Here is a 24,276-nt window from a genome sequence, read left to right as displayed (position 1 = left end):
TTCCTGGGACAGGGTTCCAAAGGGTTAATAGACTTTTCACATGGCTGGGCAAGGATCCATTGACAGGCACATTAAGTCCATTACAGGGGTGTAGGTTGTAGCCATGTTGGTCAAAGGACATAGGCAGACATTAAGTCCATTATTGCACTTAACCCCAAAATAGATGTTTTGATGAGCACTCTCATCACACTGGAAAGAGGTAGAAAGGCAGTGTTCTTACTTTAGCTGTCAAGTGAATTTGACTAGCTGATTCCTATCCAATCTGTGTGCAATTAATAATGCTTCTGGTTCCTTATTTTCCCCGGAAGCTATGTCAGCTTAAGGCTCAACACAAGTGTGACGTGGCATTGGGACCCCAATAATCCAAATCCTGTTGCATAGGGTGAGCAGGAACATTGATCACTGCGAGTGCCTTGTGGCTGGGACCTTATTTTCAACCTTGGGAACTGAAACTCATCACACCATAAACACAAAACACTACCTCAGTCAGTGCTTGGAAATGCCCTAACCCAACTGCTCTGCAAGCCATCCTCATCCATTTATCCTCCTTACAGGTACTGCATAGGCAGTCCCAGAGTCACTTCCCACGCTCCATTCGGTTCCAGTGCTTCAGGCTGAAGAAACCACATCTGATAATGTGTTCTGGAACCCGCAAGCCAAGCTGCATTTGTCACTTTCAAGGAGAAAGAATGAAGTTCAAATAACCCACCTAGGTTGGTGGCTGCGTGGCTAGGGCAGAACTTTCATTCATTGCATCCCTGTAGCACATTTAGCCTATGTCTCAATATGCTTTGCAAGGGTAGGTTAGTGTCGCTTCTTCCATTAGACTGATGTGTAAATTGAAACAAAGGAGGAAGTAATTTGCCTGAGATTGGGCGCATCTACATGTGACACTATGTCACTTTAGTGATGCACTAGAGCCACGTAATGCCCATGGGTGTCTACATGTGGCTAGCAGCTACTTTGCTGTAGCAACGTGCTTCTCCCCATTACAGCTCACCTCTATGGTGAAGTAGCTGCTAAAAATAACCATACACCATGTGTACAGTGCAGTAAGGGTGGTTACTGCGCTGAGCTTTAGTACTTCCAAAGGGAGGTACTAAAGCACAGCGCAGTAACAACATTGCTGTAGGGCAACATGTAGATGCACCCACTATGTGTTAAGTAAGCAGCAGAATCAGAAATAGAATCCAGGGTTCTGGTTCTCTCCTAATTTACAGAAATGCAAACAAGGAATAGCTGCAAATAAAGTCAATGAAGTCACCATGTTACAAAAATCACCATAAGGAGACTTAAACCCAAACAAAGCAGGCTCCTGAACCTATGCTAAATCCAGTACCCCAGCTATTATTGACTCTGATCAAGTTTGAACAGTATCCTTAGCTGAAAAGCACCACAGGCTCTTCATTAATCCCTTGAGCTGTCCTGTGTTTCTGCACGCTGTGATCATTAAAAGAACCTAAGATCTGGCTGAAAAATCAGGTCAAACAGATAAGTCTGCCAGCCCTTCCAGTTAGTTATTATAAAATGGCTCAATGTTAAGCTCTGCAGTTTTCACTCATTCTCTCTGGATAGTACCAGCACAGCATTTGATCCTGTGCCAAACGTGTTTCACCACTCAGAAAGCTGAGGATTGGTGCAAACAGGCCACCTGGAAATATGACCTATAAAGCTGTTCTGCTTCTACAGACTGAATTGTTCTGGGAAGAAAGAGCCACATTACAGGCTGGATCTACATTCATATGTCCTGGCTACTTAAAGAAACCATGGGCCAGATGATCTGGCAAAACTTAACAAGTGGGCTAAGTACATGTGTGCTGTGTGCTCTCTCTTTAACACTCAACCTCCTTTCACTGTAAGCTCTTTAGGGCAAGAACTGTGTTCTTCTCTCTGTTTGATGTATCCGACACATAGTGGGTGCTAATTAATAAAGGAGGTAGTCCCTCAGGCCTGCCTTATGGTGACCCTCTTCACAATATCTGATGCTTGACTAATGAACTCCAACATGCATGATTCCATGGACCAGCCCAACACATAGAGTGAAATGCACATGATGTCAGGAAGGAAAGAAAGTGGCTTACTAAGCTAAAGAGAGCAAGGATTCTTTTTTCTCTCCTCCCATCACCCTGACATATACCCAAACCATGCCCAGTGCACCCACTTCCCACACACTGCCATGTGGCAGGTGTCCCTGTGTTTCACTTTGAAATGTGGTCATTGTGTGCAAACATCTAAACAGTTGTGAGTCCTCTCATCCATGTGGAGCTTATAATAATCTAGTGGAAAGAAGTGACACTTTCTGTATACCTGTGTGGCTTGGAAGGCATTAGGTGGGTCAAGCACTTGGTAAAAAAATACAAGTGAACAGTCACAGAACTCCTGCATTTTCTTGTGCCATCATTCTAGCAAGCTTTGCTCCTCGGTTGCTGTTCTCGCAGGTGATGATGATGATAGCTTTTTCCTTGGAGCAGAGGAGCAGGGTGAAACTGACGTAGGTCTAGTCAATTCCACTCTGCCCCTGGTTCAGACCCCCAGTGAAGTCAAAGGGAATTTTTCCAGTGATTTCAACAGAGTTTGGCTTGGGGCTTAGATTCAGCCTCAGCAAAGCATGGGCATGATCTCAGGGGCAGGAGAAGAGGATGAAGTACAGGACAAATTTGAAGAGAGAGAGCAAAAGGGAAAGGGTTGGCAGAAATGCACACAAATGGAGAGGAGGAAACTATCAAATAGAGGGAATACATACAGTTTGGGGACAAAAGTCAGGCCCTATGGCCCAAAGGGACTCTGAGCACAGTGGAGACATTCTCTGTTGCACCTTGTGCATCATTTTATGCTAAGGCAAGAAGGTGAGTTTGAGTAATGCCCATTTCGATCTGGTGGCATTTTTACCTGAACTTTTGTTGGGGTAAATGGTTGCCCAGGATGCAGAACAACAGAGAACTGGACCTTGTAACTCTCATTGGATTAAAGAGACCTCCCCCCACTTATTTATCCCCTATCTCTATCTGGTTGCAGGGGCAGATATGGCAGATACTTAAGAAAGCTGTGACCAGAAAGAGGGTGACCTTCCTTGGTACCTGCAAAAAGGGATGAAAAAAGGGAATTGCGGGTCACACAGATCCTTGCTGTCAAAGAAAGGGAAACCTAAAGGAAAGGAGCAGACACCCAAATACGGTTAGAATGAAAGAAATAAAGGGGTGGAAAAGGAATGTGGAAATCAGAAAGCATGGCATTACTTCCTCCATCCACACCTTGGAGATCAGCTGTAAGGGCCTGATTTTCAAGTGCTCACCCACTGTAACTGGGCCTGGATTATCCAAAGAGCTCAGCTCTTTGAGGATACAGACACACAAAGAAGTTATGGTGAGGAATAGGAGGATGAACAGCATGTCTACTGTTCCCCAGTAATTCTCTGTGTGCACACTCTTACTCTGCAGTAAGGTGACCTGCAGCAGCTTAATCCTCAGTGGAAGAAGATCCCATTAATAACTGGCATCCAGCAACTCCCACTACATTTATTCCAATATACTAAGTTCTCCTGACAAACTGGGATCTCTATATTTCCTTAAAGGTCACAGAGGGCTTTGCTAGTAGGGACCTTATGTCTGATATTCTTGTTGAATGTCTTATTGCATTACCTTCACTTCTACCAATGCCACATATGTCATCACCTACTAACAATACCCATCTGCTTCCTACATTGGAGAGGCAGGATGATCCCTATGTGTATGAATGAATGAACACCAATTTGATGAATGAATGAACAACCTGGATACCTGAACACCAATCCAGAAAGACAGAGAAACCTGTAGCAAAACATTTAATCTCCACTGACGTCAGAGTAGCAGTTCTTAGAAAACAAGACATTAAAAACCAACTTCAGCTGGAAATTGTGGATTAAGAAAACATCTGCTGACTGGATTGTGTTAGGTATGATCTAAACTGAGACAACAGATTCTGGTCCCATGACCTGGATTAGCTTTTATAAATCCGAAATCCCTCGGTGGGGTGACTGTTTTTTTCTCTCTCCTAAGCACCTTGCCTCTCTCAGCAGTGCCCACATCTTCTTCCTCTTCCGTTCCCTTCCCTTTGCATTCTAACCACTGATTTTAATTTAGCGGCTTTGGTTTCTACAGTCCCTTCACAGCATCTGATGAAGCAAGCCCTCTGCTGACAAAAGCTTATGTTACAGACCTCCGATTTAGTTAGTCTATAAGGTGCAAATCTCCAGTCTTATGCCATTCTGCTTGAAATTGGTGCCAGGTATCTATACTCGAGTGTAGGATTAGGGATTTAGCAGAGACCAGGAGTGAGGACCTGGGACAATTCTTTCCCAGGAACCAGCCCAGACAAGATTTTGGGTCTGCGATCTCCCTGATATGTTAGAGAGAATCCTGGAATGCCCACAGGAACAGATCCTTAAGAGGCAACCCGCACATATAAAATATGGAGCAGAAGACCAAATCTCAACAAATGAAAAGACTGTGAGGCAAGATCCGTCTCTGTGTTCTACTTTGACATTCTGACAACTTCACACAAGCCTTAAATAAGGAGCAAATCTCATTAAACAGGTGCAAGTTCTAGATGTTCTTAAATGTTTTAACCTTTAAATCACTCTTGCTTGATTTCATATGCTATCGTCTAAAGCTAAATCAATATAAATGAAGGTTAAAACACTACCAGTGCATTTATAATAGCAGTTGATACTGCTTATTTTAAATTTCTAGGATATGTTTTTTAGACTAGGCAAGGTATCCATGATTTATTGTTTCTGTCTCCTTAAATGCCCCTTACAATGTCAAATGATCTTCCTTTCCTAGCTCAAGATGTGCAGTGGTGTATTAAACAGCTATTGTATTCTGCCCCAGATATGAATTAATTCCATTGATGGCCATGGGAACCAGTATATGATCTTGCAAAGTGTTTTCGGTTACTTCAGGGTGAAAGGCACTAGGGTAGTATAAGGGCCTGGTTTATAAGAAATGGTTGTATCACTGTTCCCATGGTGGTTATGTGATATGATTTTTTACTGGCAACTTGTAGGAGCCCTAATGTGGATGTAGCTTTGCCAGTATACATTTACTTCTTGAACTTGAACAAGCTATGCTTAGGTATAAATGAGTTTATATCTACAGTCAGAAAGGCACCATGCAGCTTAGGAGATCCAGTGTGTTAATGGTTTATTGTTATATGAGATGGGCCTGAGCTAACACCTGGAATTGGGAACCTCACCCTTGGTTTTCTACCATAAATAATTAGGCTTTGAGTAAATTTGGATCCGGGGCTGATTTTTGTAGTTTAGGCTCAGCTTGCTGTTTAAAAGACATCATCAGGTTAAACAGCACATTTTTTTTTATTAACCAATTGTTGTTACACCTAAGCTCATTGTAAGTTAAAGAGATGAAAAAGATACATTTTTTGTTTGTTGAGATTGTACACTTGAAAGCACTTTCTATAATATTTCACTGAGCAGTCAGTTTCCTCTGTTGCTTGTGTGGGTCTTTCATGAATCAGCATGGGAGGACAAACATGTTAAAACTACTTTTAAAGGTTTTTCTTTCAAACGGATTCCAAGTAGATAAGGCCCCTTTAATGTGGACCTGAAATTGCAGAAACTACCAGTCCCAGCATACAATGCTCTTTTGTAATAACAACAGCCCAAACCTAGATTGAGGAAGAGCATTGCCTGATGGGATCTGTAGTTTTGTCTCCACTAGGCCTTTCTTTTGGAAGGTAAAGGAGGTGAGAGGTTCATAAAGAAAAGATCTGTAGGTTGTGTATGGCTGACAGTGTTGGGCATGCGGTCCACATATTAAATGTGCAGTGTCAGTGGGCTACACCATATATCATTTTAATGCCTTTGTTTATCTGTGTATTAGTTGCCCAAGCTAAATGTCTCCCTCTCCCTTAATTCATTGGGTTTTATTAGATTAGATTTTATTACATTTTATTAGATTTTTTAAAAATCAGAATTCAGCTTGCATGCACTGAATATGTGTTACTCACACTAGAAAAATCCCTTGATGTTTAAATGGATTATAAAACAAAGTCTTTGGAACAGGGATGGAAACTTCCTTTCCAAATGGCAGCCTAACAACATGAAACCTCAACACTGGGGAGTATTGGGTATGCTTAACAGGGCAGAAAATCAATTTATGGCAGGAAGTGAAGAAAGTCTTCAAAGGATACGTGCAAGAAGCTTAGTTCTGCAACTGTCCTGTGTTAAAAAAGAAGTTTATATTCATGCTGGCGGGGGACTGGCAGGGAGAATTTGGGGTTCTCTGGGTTCATAGCATGCCTATCCTTGTCTTGTTCATGGCATGCCTGCCTATCCTGGCTGAGCTCCAGTGGCTAAAGCACAGGAGATGGCAGGCGGCATTATCTCTGTTCTATTCCCACATGTGTCCTCACAACAGCTTGGTCCTATGCTTTATCTGATTGCTGTGAGTAGTTCCACAGAAATCAATGGATTTTATTATAGTGCCTAAAAATGGATTTCATTCCAATGGATTTCAGCCTCATTTTGTTTCATGCAAATAACAGTCCCTGTCCCAGACAGTTTACAATTCACACAATTATAGTAATGAAGTTAAACACATGCAAGTCTGCAGGAATGGGACAATCCTAATAACAATTACTTTGCTTGTCCGTGGACGTTGAAGTAGGCATTATATATTTATATCAAAATCAAAGGGTAGATATCATGAAGCTTAATTTGTTAGAATCTAGAATATATTTTAAAATCACTGGATGTGGGGGACCATAGAAAGGAAGAGTAGTCTTTATTATTGTTATACCAAGAAGACATCAGTCTAAATAACTTACTAAAGTCACTAGGGAGAAATAAAACAGCAAGAAGGATCAGGATATTGGTCCCTCACCTATCATCCATATATATATATAGAATCCTTATTTTAATAAAGCTTACAGTATTCTACAGAAATGGTCAGCTCATAACACCTGCAATAGCGATGCCATGCTATTAGCGTGATTACTGTAGAATATTTTAGTGTTGCCACATAAGATCAGTTTTACCAGGAGAAAATTGATGTATGTATTTGTGACATAGCCATGAAAATCTACAACACCTTGCAAACTCTCATTGGAACTCTCATTTCAAAATGATCGCTGTGCTCTTCACTTTCTGAGATTCCTAACCCCTGGCAGTAAGGCAAGACCCCAAAGATCCTGAGATTGTCTTAAAATCATGAGTAGAAAAAAGTTTCTTTGCCACTTGTCTTTGGGTGCTTAAAGTGTACTCAAGTCATGCTTTCAAACATTTTTTGAAAGCCAAGGCTGGGCTCCCCAAGATCACATGCCTCCAGAAGCTGTGGCTTTATGGGAATATTATATATCCTGGTGTGTGCAAAGTGGGTGAATGAGTGACCAAAAGTGGAAAAAGCTGGTTTGGCTCCAGATTTGGGGTGGGCTAACCCTTTTGCAGTATAGATATGTAGGTAGTTTGTTGCAGGATAGGGGGATGCCTGTAGGGGACTGCGTGTTTGGGGTGGGGGAGCCCAAGTTACAAACTTACCTGGCAGGGGAAATACTTTGACTGCAAAGGTCGTTTTCCTACTGGCAGGAGAAAACCAATTTTCTGGCAGGGACCAAGGTAAGGCATAGCTAGTCTCCCACTTCCACTTCTGGTGGGCAGATCTTGGTTTTATGCCCACTTTATGGAAATGGGAGACTCCCCCCTAGCTTGCTCCTGAGGGCAAGTGAAACTCGGGGACACCTGAACCCCAAGCCTCCGGGCTGGGGCCTACACGTAAGATGCCCGACAAAGGATTTGGAATGCAAAAATCTAGAACTCTTGGTTCCGTAATGACACCTTTTATCATGAATGACGCGTGTCCCCAGAGGTGGGGGGGCCTGGGGGCGGGGGCAAGCGACGGTGTCGGGGGTGTGGTGGTGGAGAGGTCCCGCAGGTGACTGCAGCCGTGTCGGCGGTAGGTCCTGCAGGCAGCCACGGCGGTGTTGGCGGTAGGGGGAGGTCCCGCAGGCGGCTGTGGCGGTGTCTGCGGTAGGGGGAGGCCCCGCAGGTGGCCGTGGCAATGTCTGTAGTGGCAATGGGGGGAGGCATGGTGAGTGCCAGCTGGCAGTCAGCGACCACCCATAGCACCGCCGGTGATCTGCAGTGTTGGCAGTGAGGGTGGGTGGCCAGCGGTGACCTCCTGTCAGCATGTTGGCAGCACTTTTCCCAGGGGGTGCACATGCACCCCATAAGCATTGACAATGCCTTTTATTAGACCCACTGACACACGGCAAAAGGAAGCACCTGAAGCTGCAGGTGGAGGTGCAGGATGCTTGCCGGTGGCAGGGCCACATTTGGTTCTTGAAGGTCTCCCGGAGTCGGCTGCTATGATTTGGGACACAAACATTTATTTATTTATTTATTTATTTAAGGACAAGTTGGGGCGGCAGGGCCAGGGGCTGGGCCGTGCCCAGGTGTGGACGCGCGGCTGGGCCCGCATCGAGCGAGTCCCGCGCGGGACCCAGCCTGGCGGGGCCTGCCTCTCTCTCCCATGATGCAGCGCGCGGCTGAGTCCCCAGTGGGCCGCCATGTTGTCGGAGTGAAAGGCAGGGGGAGAGGCAGGCGGCGAGAGGCCTGGGGGGGGCTGAGATCCATCTTCATCCTACCGCTCCGCCCGTGAGTATCCGGACCGGACCGGGCCCAGATCGCGCTCCGCACCCCCGGGGACCCGGTGCTGGGGCCATATTGGTGCTCGGGGTCCGCGGAAGGGCCCTGAAGGCCGCCGTGGCCGAGCGCCGTGGCCGGGGCTCCCGCTCGCTCCATGGCTCGGACGTGTAGTGGAGTCGGAGCCAGGCCCCTATTGTTATCGGCGGGCGCGGGGGGCCCGGCCCGGCCCCCGGGCCCTGCAGGCCTCCCTGGGAGCCCGCGGCGCCTCTTTAGGGCAGCAAGTTAGAGCAGTGCCCCCGACCTCAGCCTCCCGGGGGGGATTGTTATTGTCTGGGGAAGGGGGGGGGGGCTTTGAACTATTTGGGGTGAAACAGGGGTTTTGGGGGTTCCCCCTGTGTGCAGTTGTTTCATCATGGGTGCTTGAAGGCAGCTGCAGGCTTCGCGCTGGGGGGCTGGGATGGGGGTGGGAGAAGCAATTCAATCAAGGGGATAAATAGCGTCCCAAACACTCGTGGGTTGGGCACCATATTCTCCATCTCGCACCCCCATGGCAACTCCGGAGAGAGCGAGTAGATGTGTGTGTGTTTGTGTGTGCTTAGGAAACCCTAGATGTGTATAGGGTTTGGGGGGTGTGATCCTGCAAAAGAGGCAAAAAAATAAAGAAAAACCCTTGAAAGCCATATTTAAGGCCCAGGATGCCTTAATATACCTGTGGTTTGCTTTGATTTCTGAGGTATTCAGGATTGTTTTTCCATGTTTTCCCTCTAAGCTTTGCATTTTTTTTTCTTTTTGTCTGTCTATGAGACACTTGGTTGTGCCTAACAGCAAAAGGAGGCTTGATCCTTTCCAGGGAATAAACCACACACAATACTTTTCCATGGGCTGTGCAACCCTGAGCTCCCTCCTCCTCTCTGTCCCTGCTGTATTGATGTTGATTATTTTTAATTTTCACAAGTTTTATTTTAAAGGCAACAGCATGCCCTTCATCCCGCGTGGAGAAATGCTAGTTTTTAGTCAGTGCTTAATAACTTTATTGCAAGCTGTAGTTTTATTAAGTAGATCATGAGTAAGGAATTTCCTTTTATTTGAGGGGGTGGGGGTTAGAACGTGTCTTATGACATTTTAATGCTGGTTTAAGAAGTTCAGTTGGTTATCAATTTGCCGACTTCCTGCTTTGTCTGTTTTCGTTTGACGAAATCCTGAACTTTAAAGTTTTTGTAGGCCAGAAGCCTTTTAAACAATGGGTAGGCAGCCTTGATTTTTGTTTTTCTACCAAAGAATAGGAAAAAATGTTCGGGCTGGTTCATAGTTTTATTTTGCAAAATGCACATATCGTGTGAGGTTTAATTTTTCAAATTATGTTGCAAATGTTGGATTGATATATATATAAACCCCGGGTCCTTGGAGATCTCTTCAGTTCTGAATGTGTTAGTATTTGTGCTACGTGCAGTTTTAGTTAGGTAATTAAGAAACCTCACTTTGTTTTGCTAAGTTTGTTCAGAGATGTTTCTAAAATTATGTTCTCTATGTTGCTGACATTCTAAAATACATCAAGTTGTAATAACCACTAGTGGTAAACAAGCTATTCTTTGATAGGTTATTCTACCCTTTGTGCAAAAGGGTAGAAAAACCCTATCTATGTCCATACCATCCTCACCATGGTCATTTCATTTTGCTCAATCAGAGGCTGTTTATTTTGTAAATGTGTAATTGTAACAGAAAACTGTGTGCATGGAAAATGCATGCTAATAGCTTCATAAAGGCTTTAAAAAGGAAAAGGGACCCAGTAGCCATTAGGCATTTGCAATGATAAAAGTTGCAGCTGCTGGCTAGCTAGTTAACAAATATGTATTGTGTAGGTGACTTAACATATTTCTGATGCTCTGTGTGCTTTGAATGACACTGTTCAGCTGTCCTGCTACATATACCATGGCATTTCTATAAAAACATATCTTGGAACTAAACTTGAACTTCCCATAATGCACCTTCCCCTTTGCTTTCTTTCAAAATGTCTCCTTTGCCAAGTTTTCTTTTCTTATTTACAATTGCCTTGTCTGTGTTAGGTGAAGGAGGAAGCTCCTGAGAGTTCAAGACAGTTGCACAGAACTCAAAAGAACCATTACTTGGTCTTGATTGGAATGTTCTACTATTAGGAATTCATGACTGTCTCCTCTTTTGAGTTTTGAGGGAGTAAATGACATCTCCCAGCTGTGGGAGGAACAAAGTTTGGTCATATCCTGAACTTTAGGAGCTTAACTAAATTTAAAAAAAAATGACTAGATTAAACGTTTTAAGAATGCTTTAGTTAAATGAAATTAAAATCTGCTTTGTCTAACTGCAGATATGCAGCAGGTCGAGGAACTGGATTTTAGACTTAAAAAGTGTGCATTCCCCTTCCTCCCTAAAAGGGGAGGGATAACGTGTACTAAATTTCTCATTTAATTTAAGAGAAAATATTTCAATCTGGACACCACAGCCAGAACTCTTGGTACTCCTTAGTTCTGTGCCATTGTCTATGTCTGTCATTGCTGGGCTGCTGTTACAGCATTAGAAGAGTTTTGTGAAAAAGTGTAGTTGAAAAGAAAAAGGGATTCACTGCTGCATGATAGGTCTCTGCTAATTTGCATTAAAGACAGAGGAGGCATCACAGACAACTAAATTTTCTAAGTAAGTAATTTAGTCACCCATGCTGCCAAAGTTTTACAAACATGTTTAATTTTATGCATTGTGAGGAACTCTAGTGACTGGAAATTCACAATATGTAAAGTTAAGCTGAAGTGTAAATCTTTGAAGCATAAGTGCCACTGTATTTTTAAAAATAAGATTACCTAATGGCCTAATTTGTCACATATTTTGACAGATGAAGTTCAGTTTTAATTATCCATAGCTGTACAGAGTATCTGAGTGCCTAGACAATCCAGAAATGGGGGCAGAGTTTCTTACCAGTAATTAAAAATAGAAATATGTTTTTCCTACCCATTCTGTAGGAGTGCTCGATTAGCTTTTTGTGTGTTAATGAATGAAGGTGTGTTGTGTACTTAGAACCTATGGGAAAATTAAATTGAATCTGCTGTAGTGTATTTTATAATAATAAACCTTTAGTGGTATGAGACTACTCACACCTCCATTTTTTAAATATTTTGCAGAACACTGTGGTACAAAGTTTGTTTTTCTTTTGTAAAAAGTTGGTAGTAAAGTTGTGCTAGATAATACATTTTATTATTGTTAATTAAACCCCAGTAAATATGGAAAGCGTTATTAAAAGTTACCTGTTTGCATGGCTGTAGAAAAATAAACTGCATTTTGAATTTAAGTACAGGGAAAAACCTGATTGCTGAAGTTTCTATATTGAGATTCTTCTAACAGAGGAATAAGGCTACTTATTGTTGGGGGAAACCTAGGTAATTTTGATTGAAAGTAAGATGGTGAGGAAAATGTTTGAATGTGGTCTGTAATACTAGACTTTATTGAAACTAATGTAATGAGCATAGGAGAGTCTCTTCAGTATTAGGGCCAAGGTTTGCAGCAATAATCAATTGAGGTAGGTTAGTAACAACTTTATCTTGGTGGCATGCAGCTGCAATTATCAGGGAAGGGCAAATTCTGTTCTCCCTTGCATCTTTGTAAGCTCCGGGATGATTGTGGGGTTGCACTTGAAAGACTGAGGACATGATACAACACAAAGTTTAGAAAAAGGAGGTCTGTTGAATCTCTTAGAAAGTGTTGCCTGTTCACATGTAGTTTTGTGATTTTTTGTTTGTTTGTTTGGTTTGGTTTTTTGGGTTTGTTTGTTTTGTTTTTTTTTTTGTTAAGGGGTTTTTCACTTTTACTCAAGTTGTTGTAGGATCTTCATCGTCATCTCTGTTGACCTTGGCTGATTAGGCTTCTTTTACAAAACAAAGCAAAGAGACTTTCTACAGCAGCTGGTTTTATGTGCTCCCAGAACTGTTTGAGGAATGGAGATATATGAATAGGTTCGCTATATGATTTTCCCAGCTTACTATCCTGTACTCAGATTGTTTTTTGGATTGAACATTTTTGTTTTGTTCGTGTTGGGCAGTGTTTACTGTTAGGTTTTAGTTTCTTTCACTCCCATCAGTAATGAATTGAAGCTACGGGATGATCTAACTCTGGAACATTCTCTTCTTGTCCCAGTCATTAAGAGGTTAGCTGTCTTTTCTTGAGGGGATCTTACATAAACATGTGGGTATATCTTACCATCTCATGACCAAAGCCAACTTAGGTGTTTTGTAAGAGAGCTGGAGTTATGTTTCGGGCCTAGTTAAAAATGCATTTAGAAATAACCATATTTTAAGTTTGCATCTGAAAAAAAAATCTAGGTGGTTTAAATTGCTCGTTTAAACTGTTGAAAGTAGGTAATATGATAATCCTATGTGCGAATGACAGACTAAGTAGTAGACCTGCAGTTAATACAAAAGTTTGGCAAACTATGTAATTTGAACTGCAGTATATTAGCAAACATTTCTTTTCCAGAAATTTTCGGGGCTTCCTTTCAGGTTAGATGGAGACAAAAATCTAAAATGCTGACTGTACATAATGTTCACTTGGATAAGCTGGTGGTCTGAGTCCAGGATAACAGGCATCTTATAAATATCTTGACTATACTGGCAACATACTGTAGAATAAACTGTAGTTTTAGCTAGTGCACAGACTTGTATATATTTTACTGAAATGAAGTTTTATTAAAGCAGAACCATATAATATATAGGTCAGATTTGACATGTTTGTGAATTCTTGCTCCAGTTGCTTTAAGTAGAAATGTTTTTCTTTGTGTATACTATGCATATTTAATAATTTAAAAAAAGTTGATTTAAATATTTTAAAACCTGTATCTCCTTAGGTGTTGGTGGAATGAGCGTTGCGTGTGTTTTGAAGAGAAAAGCAGTGCTCTGGCAGGACTCATTCAGCCCCCACCTGAAACAGCACACTCAAGATACAGCTAATCCCAACATGCCTGTTGTTTTGACATCTGGAACAGGGTCCCAGGCTCAGCAACAGCCAGCTGCAAATCAAGCACTTGCAGCAGGGACACACTCCAGTCCTGTTCCTGGATCCATAGGAGTTGCAGGCCGCTCCCAGGACGACGCCATGGTGGATTACTTCTTTCAGAGGCAGCATGGTGAGCAGCTTGGGGGAGGAGGAAGTGGTGGAGGCGGCTATAATAACAGCAAGCATCGCTGGCCTACTGGGGATAACATTCATGCAGAACATCAGGTAAAAAAGTTAAATATTTCACGACTGAATCCCTGAACAGACCAGGCTTAAGATAGCCATTATGATTGAATTTCCTTAAAGCTTAAGCTGTTATTTTTGTGGTTTGGATGGTATCAACTAGGTTGCTGCTGCTCCTATTCATGTTTTTTTTTTGTTTTCCTTTTCAGAATGATCATGTCTTACTAGTTATGAACTGCAGTGTTCTACTCTTGTGTTGAAATGAGAAATCCCCAAGTACTCTGTGTGACTGTGCTTTTTTTTTTCTTTTTTTTGCAAAATGCCTTGTCCTTTCTATTGACTTTTTTTTCTTTGTACATATGAACCAGTTTAGCAGTGACTTGCTTCTTTTCAGATCTGATGTTGTAGTTAAATCAGGCTTATGTAATGGTATTGCAAAACTATTGCCTTTGAGGCATGTAGGGATCATGACAGATCAAGACTCTTAATATTGAAACATACTAAGTTGTCTGCACTGGATGTAGGATTTTTTTTAATGGAGGGTGGGGCTGAACATGGTTATTTGAATAGGAAAACAAATAGTGTGGAAATAAATATTACTAGAAAAAACTTGGCTTTCACAAGTATGTACAGCATAATGGCAGGCTTCTACTGCACATATAAATGGAGAAAGAGACAAAATTTGTGTTGGCTCTAGTGTTTTAGCTCTACCAGCCAAAATATGGTTCAAATCTTAGCATTAACAAACGTGCTGGGTGTTTAAACATGTATATGTACAAGTCCTTTGTTTTCTGATTCTACCAGGCAGGTACCTTCAAGTATGGAAATGAACTGAAGTAGCACATTATATACTAGGAGATGTGCAGACACAGAATGTAGGGGTATGCTGTTCTTGAAATGATTGTTTCCCAGAAATTTCTTCAGGTTTAATGGTAACTCATTACAACCCACTGCCTCTCTAGAGCTTTTTAAATTTCTATCAAAATAAAAGAAAATATGATATCTAAACAGTGGCGATAATTGAAAATTATAATTAACTTAAACATTCAGTTTGCCCTAATTTGCTTTGCAGTGACTTCCATTCTAAACAATTCAGCTTTATCAAGAAAAGCACAATGCCAAAGTTCAAAGAAAAAGGAGTTGGGGGGGGGGGGGGGTGAGTAATGCTATCTCTTACATGAACAAGGAATTAAAAAAACAAAACAAATTGTCTTAGTTTTTGTTCCATAAAATGCATAGGTTGAAATCCCAGCTGGCTTAAAAGGTTGCCAGTATCCTTTTTAAGCTGTCCTTTTAGCTAATGTCAGTGGAGCTCAACCTTCTGGCCATGTGGGCTGGATCGTGCATGGTGTTGCACATTAGCACAATCTAGTGCCTAGGGCCATGTCATCTGGCCTGCAGGGTTCCTATACGAGTCTGGAAATTTTGCAGCAGGGGAGGAACAGTTAATGCTGCCACTGGTACCCTGTTGCCAAATTTCCAGACCTGTTGAGAGACTCAGGACCCTGGTGATATGGCTTTAGAGGCTGGATCTTGCGTGAACCAGAAGTTGAGTGCCACTGAGTAACAGTATTCCTTGTTTCTCCCGCTGGGTCCATGTTGTTTGGGAGGGGTTTTTTTTTGGGCGGAGAGACATTTGACGATTGTGGGGTTTTGTTTTGTTTTTTTTTTTGGGGGGGGGGGGGAAGGATGGGGACTATTTTAGCTAAAAATTATTTGAGAGAGGGTGACTTATGCTTCAGTCTGGAAGTAGACATTTTTTTAAAAATTTAATTTGAACCTAATGTAAAGATTAGGGTAGAAGGAAGACAGCTTTTACATTGCCAGTGTCTTTTCATCAAATTAAAAGTTAATTGTTAAACTACTGTAGGTCAAAAATTAATTATCATGCCTATTGTATATCACTTGGCTGCAGATTTTGGAGGTGTAAAATAATATAAGCCAAATCATCAAGTCCTGTATGAAAATTCATATCCCACAATTTCTAGCTGTTTGTGTTTTGTTGCAGTTTTTTTGTGAAGGAACAGTGCTGGAAGAGACTTCAGGAGGTCATCTAGTTCAATGCCCTGCTCAAGGCAGGATCATCCCTATCAATGCCACCTTTGACAAGTGTTTGTCTAACCTGCTGTTAAAAGCTTTCAAGGATGGATATAGTCTACAGTCTCTCTAGGTAGCCTGTTTCAGTGCCCTCCAAGTGGGAGACTTCTTTTTAAGATCCAACTTGAATTTCCTGTGCTGCAATTTGTGACCATTACTCTTTGTCCTGTGCCACAGAGAATAGTTATCCCTGTCATCCACTTAAGCACCTTTTTAGGTATTTGAAGACTGTTATCAAATCCCCTGCTTTAGTTTTCTCACGACTATAAACAATCCAAGTTCTCAGCCTTTCCTAAGTCATTTCTTTCATAAGTGATTTCTCAGACCTTCAGTTCATGTTGTTACCCTCTTTTGGACTTTGTCCATATTTTTTTAAAGTACAGTGTCTAAAACTGGGTGCGGTACTTCAGGTGAGGCCTCCCCAGTGTTGAATAGAGCAGAATGATTGCTTCCCTTGACTTTGCAGGTGAATTTCATTGCAGATGATGTTTGCATTAATACAGCACAGTATACTATTGGCTTGACCAAAAAAAACCTGGGTATCTTAAAATGAGTTTGAAAAATTGTTGTTTTTACTAGCAGTGCTAAAAAAATTTAAATGATGAGGACACTAAATGCAAAAACAATTGTTAAAAGAAATGTAAGCATCAAGTCTAATAACACACTCATAAAATAGGCAGCAGTGTCAAGTTAGCGATCTTGCATGCGTGTGGCATCTTCTGGTTCTGTTTTTTCCCCTTTTCTTATTTTAGTGTTGTGACATGGGTCAGTTAATGTTGGATTGTAATCGTTTCATTGTCTAATCAAATTTTCCTTTTAGCTGAGTAATCTTAACTTTGTAACAGATTTTGGATTTGATATCCTTTTTAAAATTGAAATTTAAGATCAATTTAAGGTCAGCATTGTCTAATGGAACCTTTTTCTTACCTTTTGGATTGTTTTGTACCTCAGGGCTCAATGATTATCTGATGCTTTAAATTATACCTTTTGTCATTTTAGACAGGGTAGGGAGGGAAGCTGATTTTGCAGGATGCTTCATGTATGAATAAAAGTATATTTATATACTGTATTTACCTGAATACAAGATGAATTTGAATATCAGGTTCCCCCCCCAAAGATTGGATTCTGTATATGGAAAAACTATGAATTTTGTTATCATTTTCCAGGTATAGAATGTAGTTATTTGAGGTCTGCCTTGAATTTTCCCCTCTCTCACTGCTTGAGCAGGGAAAATAATTTTTGGGAGGTCAGGTAGCTGCTTTGTCCATTACCTCCCAACTTATTCTCCCTGCAGCCCTCCTGTTCTTCCCCTTCCCATGTACTGTCAGACTCTATTATCCCTGAGCACATGGAAGCAAGGGCCAAATTTGAAAACACTGACTTTGAAATAACCACATCTGTAGTAATTTGCATGTAGACAAAATTACAATGTATACTTATAGAATTAGTTTATTCAGATGATGCAGTTTGCCTTCACTGAAACTGCTGCAAGTTTTAATGTAGGTATTCCATACACACTTTTAAGCAGCAGTTTTGTACTTGTATATTCTCCAAACTATGCATGATACTATCAAAAGCCAAAAGGCTCATGATTTACCGTACACTTCATTGGGCTGGGTGCTAGCAGAGTCAGCAGCATTTCAAACCATGGTGTACCCACAGTTAGCATTGCTCATTATGTGTGTGTACTCCCAATACACTCCCTGCTTTACCCACACACACAAGTAATCCATATGCTAATTAGCCCCCCACTCATGACTGGAACCAGGTGTTCTTGTCATAAGTCTTGGAATCCTCCAAAAACTTGTATACAGGTGAGGTGCAGGGCAGCCTGATCTGGCACCACCTCATGGAGGGCAGGGTCTCACTAATCATAGGTGGCAAGCTGAGGGGGCGGGGGTGACAGGGATTCTGGGTGAACTGTTTGGAGTTTTGTTTGGTGATGTTTGGACATTCAAGGTTGGCAAAGAAACTGCAAATGGAAAAGAAATGCACAGCTTAGGTTTGGGAGTGAAGAGGAAGTTGAAATGCATTCAGTGTGGTGGCTCACCATGACTTGAAAAAGTTGGTGTTGAGGGGGTACTGCATGCAATGAGCACTAGCATATATTTAGATGGGCTGCACTAACTTATCCTTGTGGTAGGTTCCCATCTGCATCTCAATCTTTTTGGCTAAGATCAAGTGTAGCACCACTTCATGCCCAGCAGGAGCTTCACGTGCTTCACAGATTGATGCTTTATCCAGTGCGCCCACTTCAACTGTCTGCCATTCAACTGTGCCATCAGGAACTGAGGCGAGAGATTCCTACGCTGCAGCTACCAGGCAGAGACCCTCTCCCATGTACTGGGTGCTTGCAAGCCCCATGCCAGTGTGTGGTAGCTGCGCCACAGTGCTGTCCAGGACCAGTTGGTCAAGGCCATCCCAGCCTCGGCATGCTCCGTGTCCATCAACCACATTGTCCTATGCTGCGAGAGCTGGCTGTGCCCAGATAATGGTGTGGCTAACTAGGGCAGCACGTGCATTAGTGATGGTAGATGTCACCACCCTGTTTGAGAACCAGAGGCAAGCTTTTGTTGAGGTCTGTGAGCGGAAGTGAGAAAAATAGCAGCCGCTGGTAGACACCCTGAGGAGCCGGGGATATGATATAACGGTTGAGGTGCTGATCTTTGTGGCGCTTGAAGCATGAGAGCCTCCTGCACACCTGCCACATATCTACACCAAGAGGATGCGATGCCTCTTGGTGTCCAACACCATCTGCTGGTCCAGGGACATCTATGTGGAACACATCATGAGACAGCGCCGTTACATGGACCCCACCAGATTGACTGGAAGCGATGAGGGGGGATTGCTTGACTGTCCCTTGCCATTATACCGAATGAACTCTGATGACAACATCCATCCTGGACTCTTCCCAGCCCCCACAATTGTATCCTGTTATCTGTAGCTGAATGTGTGCTTTTTATAAACCACCTCTGAACCTGAATGTGGCATTATTGATCAGCATCTCAGATATATTCCTGACTTTTTATAAGCTTCATGTTCCACCCCCCCATCTCCCAGGCTTAGTTGGCTGCATGTTTTGATATGTAACTCAGTTACATTCCCACTCCTGCCCCCACCCTGTATTATGTAGCCCCTTGCTCAGGTCCTCCATATTTCCTTGTACCTTGAACTTTTGTAACTTGAGTTGTAACATTTTATTTGACACCAAAGGGAGGGTGTCGGGGCTGGCTTTGCCCTTATGGTGTTGGCCTGGTTTTGTAGTACCTCCAGGCCTGGTGTCGGTTCCCCGCGGAGGGAATGCCCTCTTGTTTTTAAGGACCACACATGCGCACACATGTTACCATCAGTATGTTTGCCCAGTTTTATTGCGTTTTGTAGTCATGCTCAGTGTCTCAGTGTATTCAGCTTCATAGCTGGCTTCCATTACTGAGCACATGCTGCTTTTGGCAGCAGTTTAATAATAGACAATGTATTTAATGAGTTTGCCTAATATGCCAATATAAGATGTGGGCCCGCCCCCCGCTGGTTTTGGGGGCGCATCCTCGTCTTATATTTGAGTAAGTATGGTAAATGAATTTGAAGCATCACTGGCTTATCTGGACATAATTTTAAATAAAATTCTTCTTACCTGCTTAAATGAAGTTTGAGGAAAACACTTGGATTAATATCTGTGACTTTTGAAAAATTTCTGAAGTATTAGGAAGAATCAGAAGGGAGGTAGTAAGAGCTAATAAGAAAAGAGGGCTTACAAATGGCTCCAAGAATGGATAAGCTTGAAAATAATAGGCATAATAGGTCATGTACAATAACAGTGAAAAAGGGGGTAGTGCTAAAACCAGAAATACATGTAACAGTAAGATGATCTGCCCATCTAATCCACAAAAGTAATATCTTCAAAATAGTCTTTTTTTCCCCGTCTTTGTTGGCATGTCTGTGAATGTGGAACTAGATTTGTGGTGCAGGAATGGGAAGAACTTATGCAATGGAGGAAAGTGCTGGGACTTACTTTAGTGGATCAGTATGTAGAGACTCAACATTTAATTAAGGGTTAATGAAGGCTATTGTCTGTCTAGAGCTTACGAAGTCATAATTAAAGGCGAGAGGACTTTATATTCTTTTTTTAAGGTTGTTGGATCCTGATCTCTGCTGTGTGTCTGTTATCTATAGCAAAAGCTGTGTTAACTGGCACTTTATTAGCCAGAAAGCTCTACTAACCGGTATTCGAGGGACGTGATAAAAGCGAAACCAGAAAGAAGTACCACTTCCAGGGACTTGTGGTTTCACTGCCGCAAGCCGAGTTCTTCTTTGTGACTTCTTTGGCCCACATCCTAGGGCAAAGCAGCCTGTGCGGGGCTCCCCTCCCTGTCCCCTAGCTCAGTTGGCTAGTGCACCAGATCGTGCACATTTGATTAACCAGCATCCCCCATTCCCGGGGGGATGCCGGATATCAGAGCTTTTACTGTATTTAGATGTTGTGCAAGTGTGAGCGCTTTAGGCCAAGGATCTATCTTTTATACTGCCATGGTACTGGAGATACTTTTGCAAGTTCAGTAAATGGTAACTTCAGTCCATATTATTACAATTTCAGTATAATGTGTAGTAAGAGTGAGTCAGACTGTATAAAATGGTTGTTTTTTATTTTGTTGTATTTTGTGTTTTCCCTTTTGAATGGCAGCTGCAATAAAAAAAAAAAAAAATCAAATGATGGATGACTTGGACAGGTGAAATGCAAGAAAATGATTTTCGGTGTTCCAGAAGAAGTAGCAAGTGTCATCTTGTTGTAAAGTAAGCTTTGTAAGAGACAAAAAATTATGTCTGGTTTTGTATTTACCCTTTTTCTTCTTGGTTACCATTCTAGAAGAAAACATTTCTCCCCACTTTTTATTTTTCTGGTTAATTAAAATCTAAACAGCAAGACTTGCTCTCATTTTGCATGTGCAGGTGTATGGTAGTGTAAGTTATAAATCCACCATTGATATTGCATATAAATGCTGAAATAACTGTTTTTTAATGGTGTTTGAGATCAGAAATGTTATAGGATGAATTTCTAATGGATTTATCAGTGCCTACAAAACGTGCATTTTTAATCGTAAAATGAAGGGCAGTGCTAGCAGCAAGGTCTCAACTCCTGTAAACTAGTCTTTTCTTGTTTATCCACAGCAGAAATGCAGTAAAAGCAGCCGGAGTACAAAGGATACCTGCTGCTCTACCAATATATTTTATCCCTAACCTGAAGGGGATGGAAATGCAATTCATTTATTATAGCCAGTTATTCTTTGAACTATATGCTCAATTTACTGTTCTCATGCAGTTTTGATAGTGTTTTTTATTGTGATGCTTATTCTGTCGGATCTCGATTGAGATTAGCATCTCATTTTGCATCAGTCACTAAACAATTATTGGGTATGAATTGTGGTGACTGATAGCTGATTGGATTTAACCTCATACTAAAAGTCCCCCCCATATCTTATTATAATTTCTTACAGCCACCCAGTTCTCTTATAAAAACAGACACCAGGAATAGACATCTGTGAAGATTTATTTTCCAACACTACACAAGTTTTAAGAAAAGCACCACAGATATTAAAGGGAATCAAACTGCTGATTGTGATCTTGCTATACTCTAGTGTGTTAAATTTCAGTGAAATTCTCCTTCTACTTTACTTAAAACCAGACATTTTCATTTACTGTCTTTTTTTTTTTGTCCACATTATAGTTGGAGTAAAATGAGAGTCTTCTGGTTTGTAGAAGTGACTGCTTTAAGGGATTTACTGTCTTTTGTGAGCATTGTTAATTAACTACTAACTTGAGACAGTAGAAGTCTGCTGGGGTTTTCTTTTTAAAATATGAAGCCTTTTTTTTTTTTTTTTTCTTCCAAACACACAGTGGATGAAGTATAGTGAGACTGTCAGAGCTAAAATTGGAGTTCACTTTTGATTTTGGCCTGTTATGTAGTCAGCAGTTCTCTGAATGGTGACTTTGGACTTTAATAATCATAGAAGTAAGGTCGGAAGGGACCTTATAGATCTTCAAGTCCTACCCCCTTCCAGGACAGGAGAAAAAACTGATCCCAGCTAGGTAGGCATCAAGCCTAGCTGTACCAATACTGTACATTTTAGATTGACCATAAAATTCAATTCTCTTCTCTTCTGGATCCCTCCCCCATTTCCCTCCTTCCCCTCCCTGCCAGAATCTACTACTTAAGCTATGCTGCTATCTACCACCCTGTGTTGGGGGAGGGGGGGGCAGCGGGGGATTGGGTCTCGATTCTTGGACTGACAGGCAGCATGATTGAACCTTGTTTGAGTAAGGATTGTTTCATGCTGCTTAAGAAAGATCCTGGCAGCCAAGCAAGGCTGGGCTCCAATACTATCCAAAGGGAAAGTGTATTTATTGTAAGATGTTTGAGGCAGGGATTTCATATTAAGCTCTGTACAGAAAGTACTCAAAATAGTTTGAGTACTGTTGCAAGACAGATAATCCAGCCCTCTCTGTCTAAGGGAGGGAAGAAATCCTGTGAAGGCCCACGCAATCTGGTACAATATTTAGTTGTTCACCTGTTAAAAAATTAACAGCCTTATTTTTGCAGAATGTCTTCTCAGATGTATGAAATTCCACGGGTGTTTTTCTGTAACTCTTTACAGGAACTGGGTTTTTTCCTTTTAGAAGTTACTGTATTTGGTAATACTGTTAACAGTTTATTTGGTTGCTAAGTTAACGTCAGATGGAAATGAATGCTTAAAGGGATACTATCCTCTGAAGACTTTCCCACAGTTGTCAAGGAGGTGAATTTTTCAGGATTTGTTGACTTGGGTGTCTGCAGATTTTTATTGTTCCTTTTAAGAATTGAATTCATTACATGATGGCTAACTTGTATGTAGATGACACACTTGGTTACCTGTGCAATATTTTGCCATTTCATTTGGTGATACCATAGCCTTTAAATCTACTTCTCAACTCAGAGGGTGGTTTAGGAAAAGTGAACTATCCTTTCACATAAACTGAATTTGAAATTAAAACACTTCTGATTTTAGATGTAGAGTTTCCATTTATTTAAATTTGTGGGCATGTATGTTGTAGTGAGCCCCACTTTCTTTTGTAGTTAAGTTTGAAACTCTTATTACTGTGTTTAGAGTAATTCTTAAGGGCTCTTAAATCTGCATGCCTGCGTGAAAGTTTTGGTAGTTAGTATATTTTGTGGAGTGAGGGCTAGGGTTAATGATCCAAATTTTGGAATCATTGTAGCAAGAAACAGCCCTTTGGGGCAAAAATAGCGTATCTTGAAGTTGATGCATTCAACCAACTTCTTTTTCCCCACAAAACTTGAGTTTATAATGTCTGTCTGATGGGGGAAGGAGTGGGGCACAAACAGCTCTGAACAAGTAAGTTATTTCAATTAGTGCATGGCCTCTGCAGTCGCTTTGGAAATCAATGCTAAAGATGTGTTTTGTTAGGCTTTCTGGATTATCCTGTACCAAATGAGTTGCAGTATATCCATGCAGAAAGGCTGACCAAGAAGGTTTCAGATTGGCCTGCTTTCATGCCGTGGTCAACTTACCTCTGGCTGCTGAACCCAGCAGTATAAACATTTTTCCACTTTTGGTAGAACCTGCCGTGGGTAGAGCTTTGATTTAAGGAAATGTAATTTGTGTGCATATGATCGCTGCTCAAGTAATTTTGCAAAATAAAAGAAATCTGGAAACGGGGGCAGATGTGTTGAGTGGAATAACACGTGAAGGGTTTGGAATGAGAGAGGTTTTGGGGGAGTGTAATGGGAGGAGTAAGACAATGAAAGTGAGTGTCAGGGGGGAATGAGGCTGGGAGGCTTGTTAGTCCTACATGTTCGTTTGTTTTTTTAATGTGTGTATGTTATGGTGGCAGGGCCTTATCCTTCTGGAGATATTAGTCTGTCTTTGCCCTCGTGCTACAAACATGCTGGGCTGGTTCAGAGCTCAGGTTCTTCTGCCCTGATGCCAATAATATGATTGGTGTCCGGTTCAGGCAGCCTTCAGCCCAGTTAGAGGCAAGCTGATGTGGACAAACAGCTGTCTGTTGGCATCTGCACAGGGCAAGCAGCAGGCCCAGTGTGAAACCTGGGGCTCTCCTGGGCTCATTCTGTTAATCAGTTGTTTGTTGTCATCAGCTCAAGATCTGATGCCACACACATGGCTTAAGGCAGTGGTGCTCAACCATTTCACCCAGTGGGCAGGATGGGCAGTGCCTTGTCTGACTGTGACATGGATAATTGTTCCAGTCCAGCATCTGGGGTTGGTGTGGTGCTCACCATCAGCCCAGTTCTGTAGGAGGGGAAAGAAGCTTCGCCTGGCTCCAGCTGGGGTGGG

General features: G+C 41.8%; 1 protein-coding gene across 6 annotated transcripts in view; it reads left to right on the top strand.

Annotated features, from left to right (window-relative positions):
- Positions 1-8,544: 8,544 nt before the first annotated feature.
- The window catches only part of PUM1 (pumilio RNA binding family member 1), a 131,641-nt gene continuing 115,909 nt past the window's right edge, over positions 8,545-24,276 (top strand). For all 6 annotated transcript variants that reach the window (XM_019548019.1, XM_019548024.1, XM_019548023.1 and 3 more), the window contains exons 1-2: positions 8,545-8,650; positions 13,503-13,876. In XM_019548019.1, the coding sequence (XP_019403564.1) occupies positions 13,514-13,876 (363 nt within the window). In that variant the 5' untranslated portion in view covers positions 8,545-8,650; positions 13,503-13,513. The remainder of the gene's footprint in view (positions 8,651-13,502; positions 13,877-24,276) is intronic.

This window comes from Crocodylus porosus, unplaced genomic scaffold (genome assembly GCF_001723895.1).
Source record: "Crocodylus porosus isolate Cpor-Errol unplaced genomic scaffold, CroPor_comp1, whole genome shotgun sequence".
Lineage (NCBI taxonomy): Eukaryota > Metazoa > Chordata > Crocodylia > Crocodylidae > Crocodylus > Crocodylus porosus.
The sequence above is the reverse complement of the archived record's forward strand: the minus strand, read 5'-3'. Positions and strand labels throughout refer to the sequence as shown.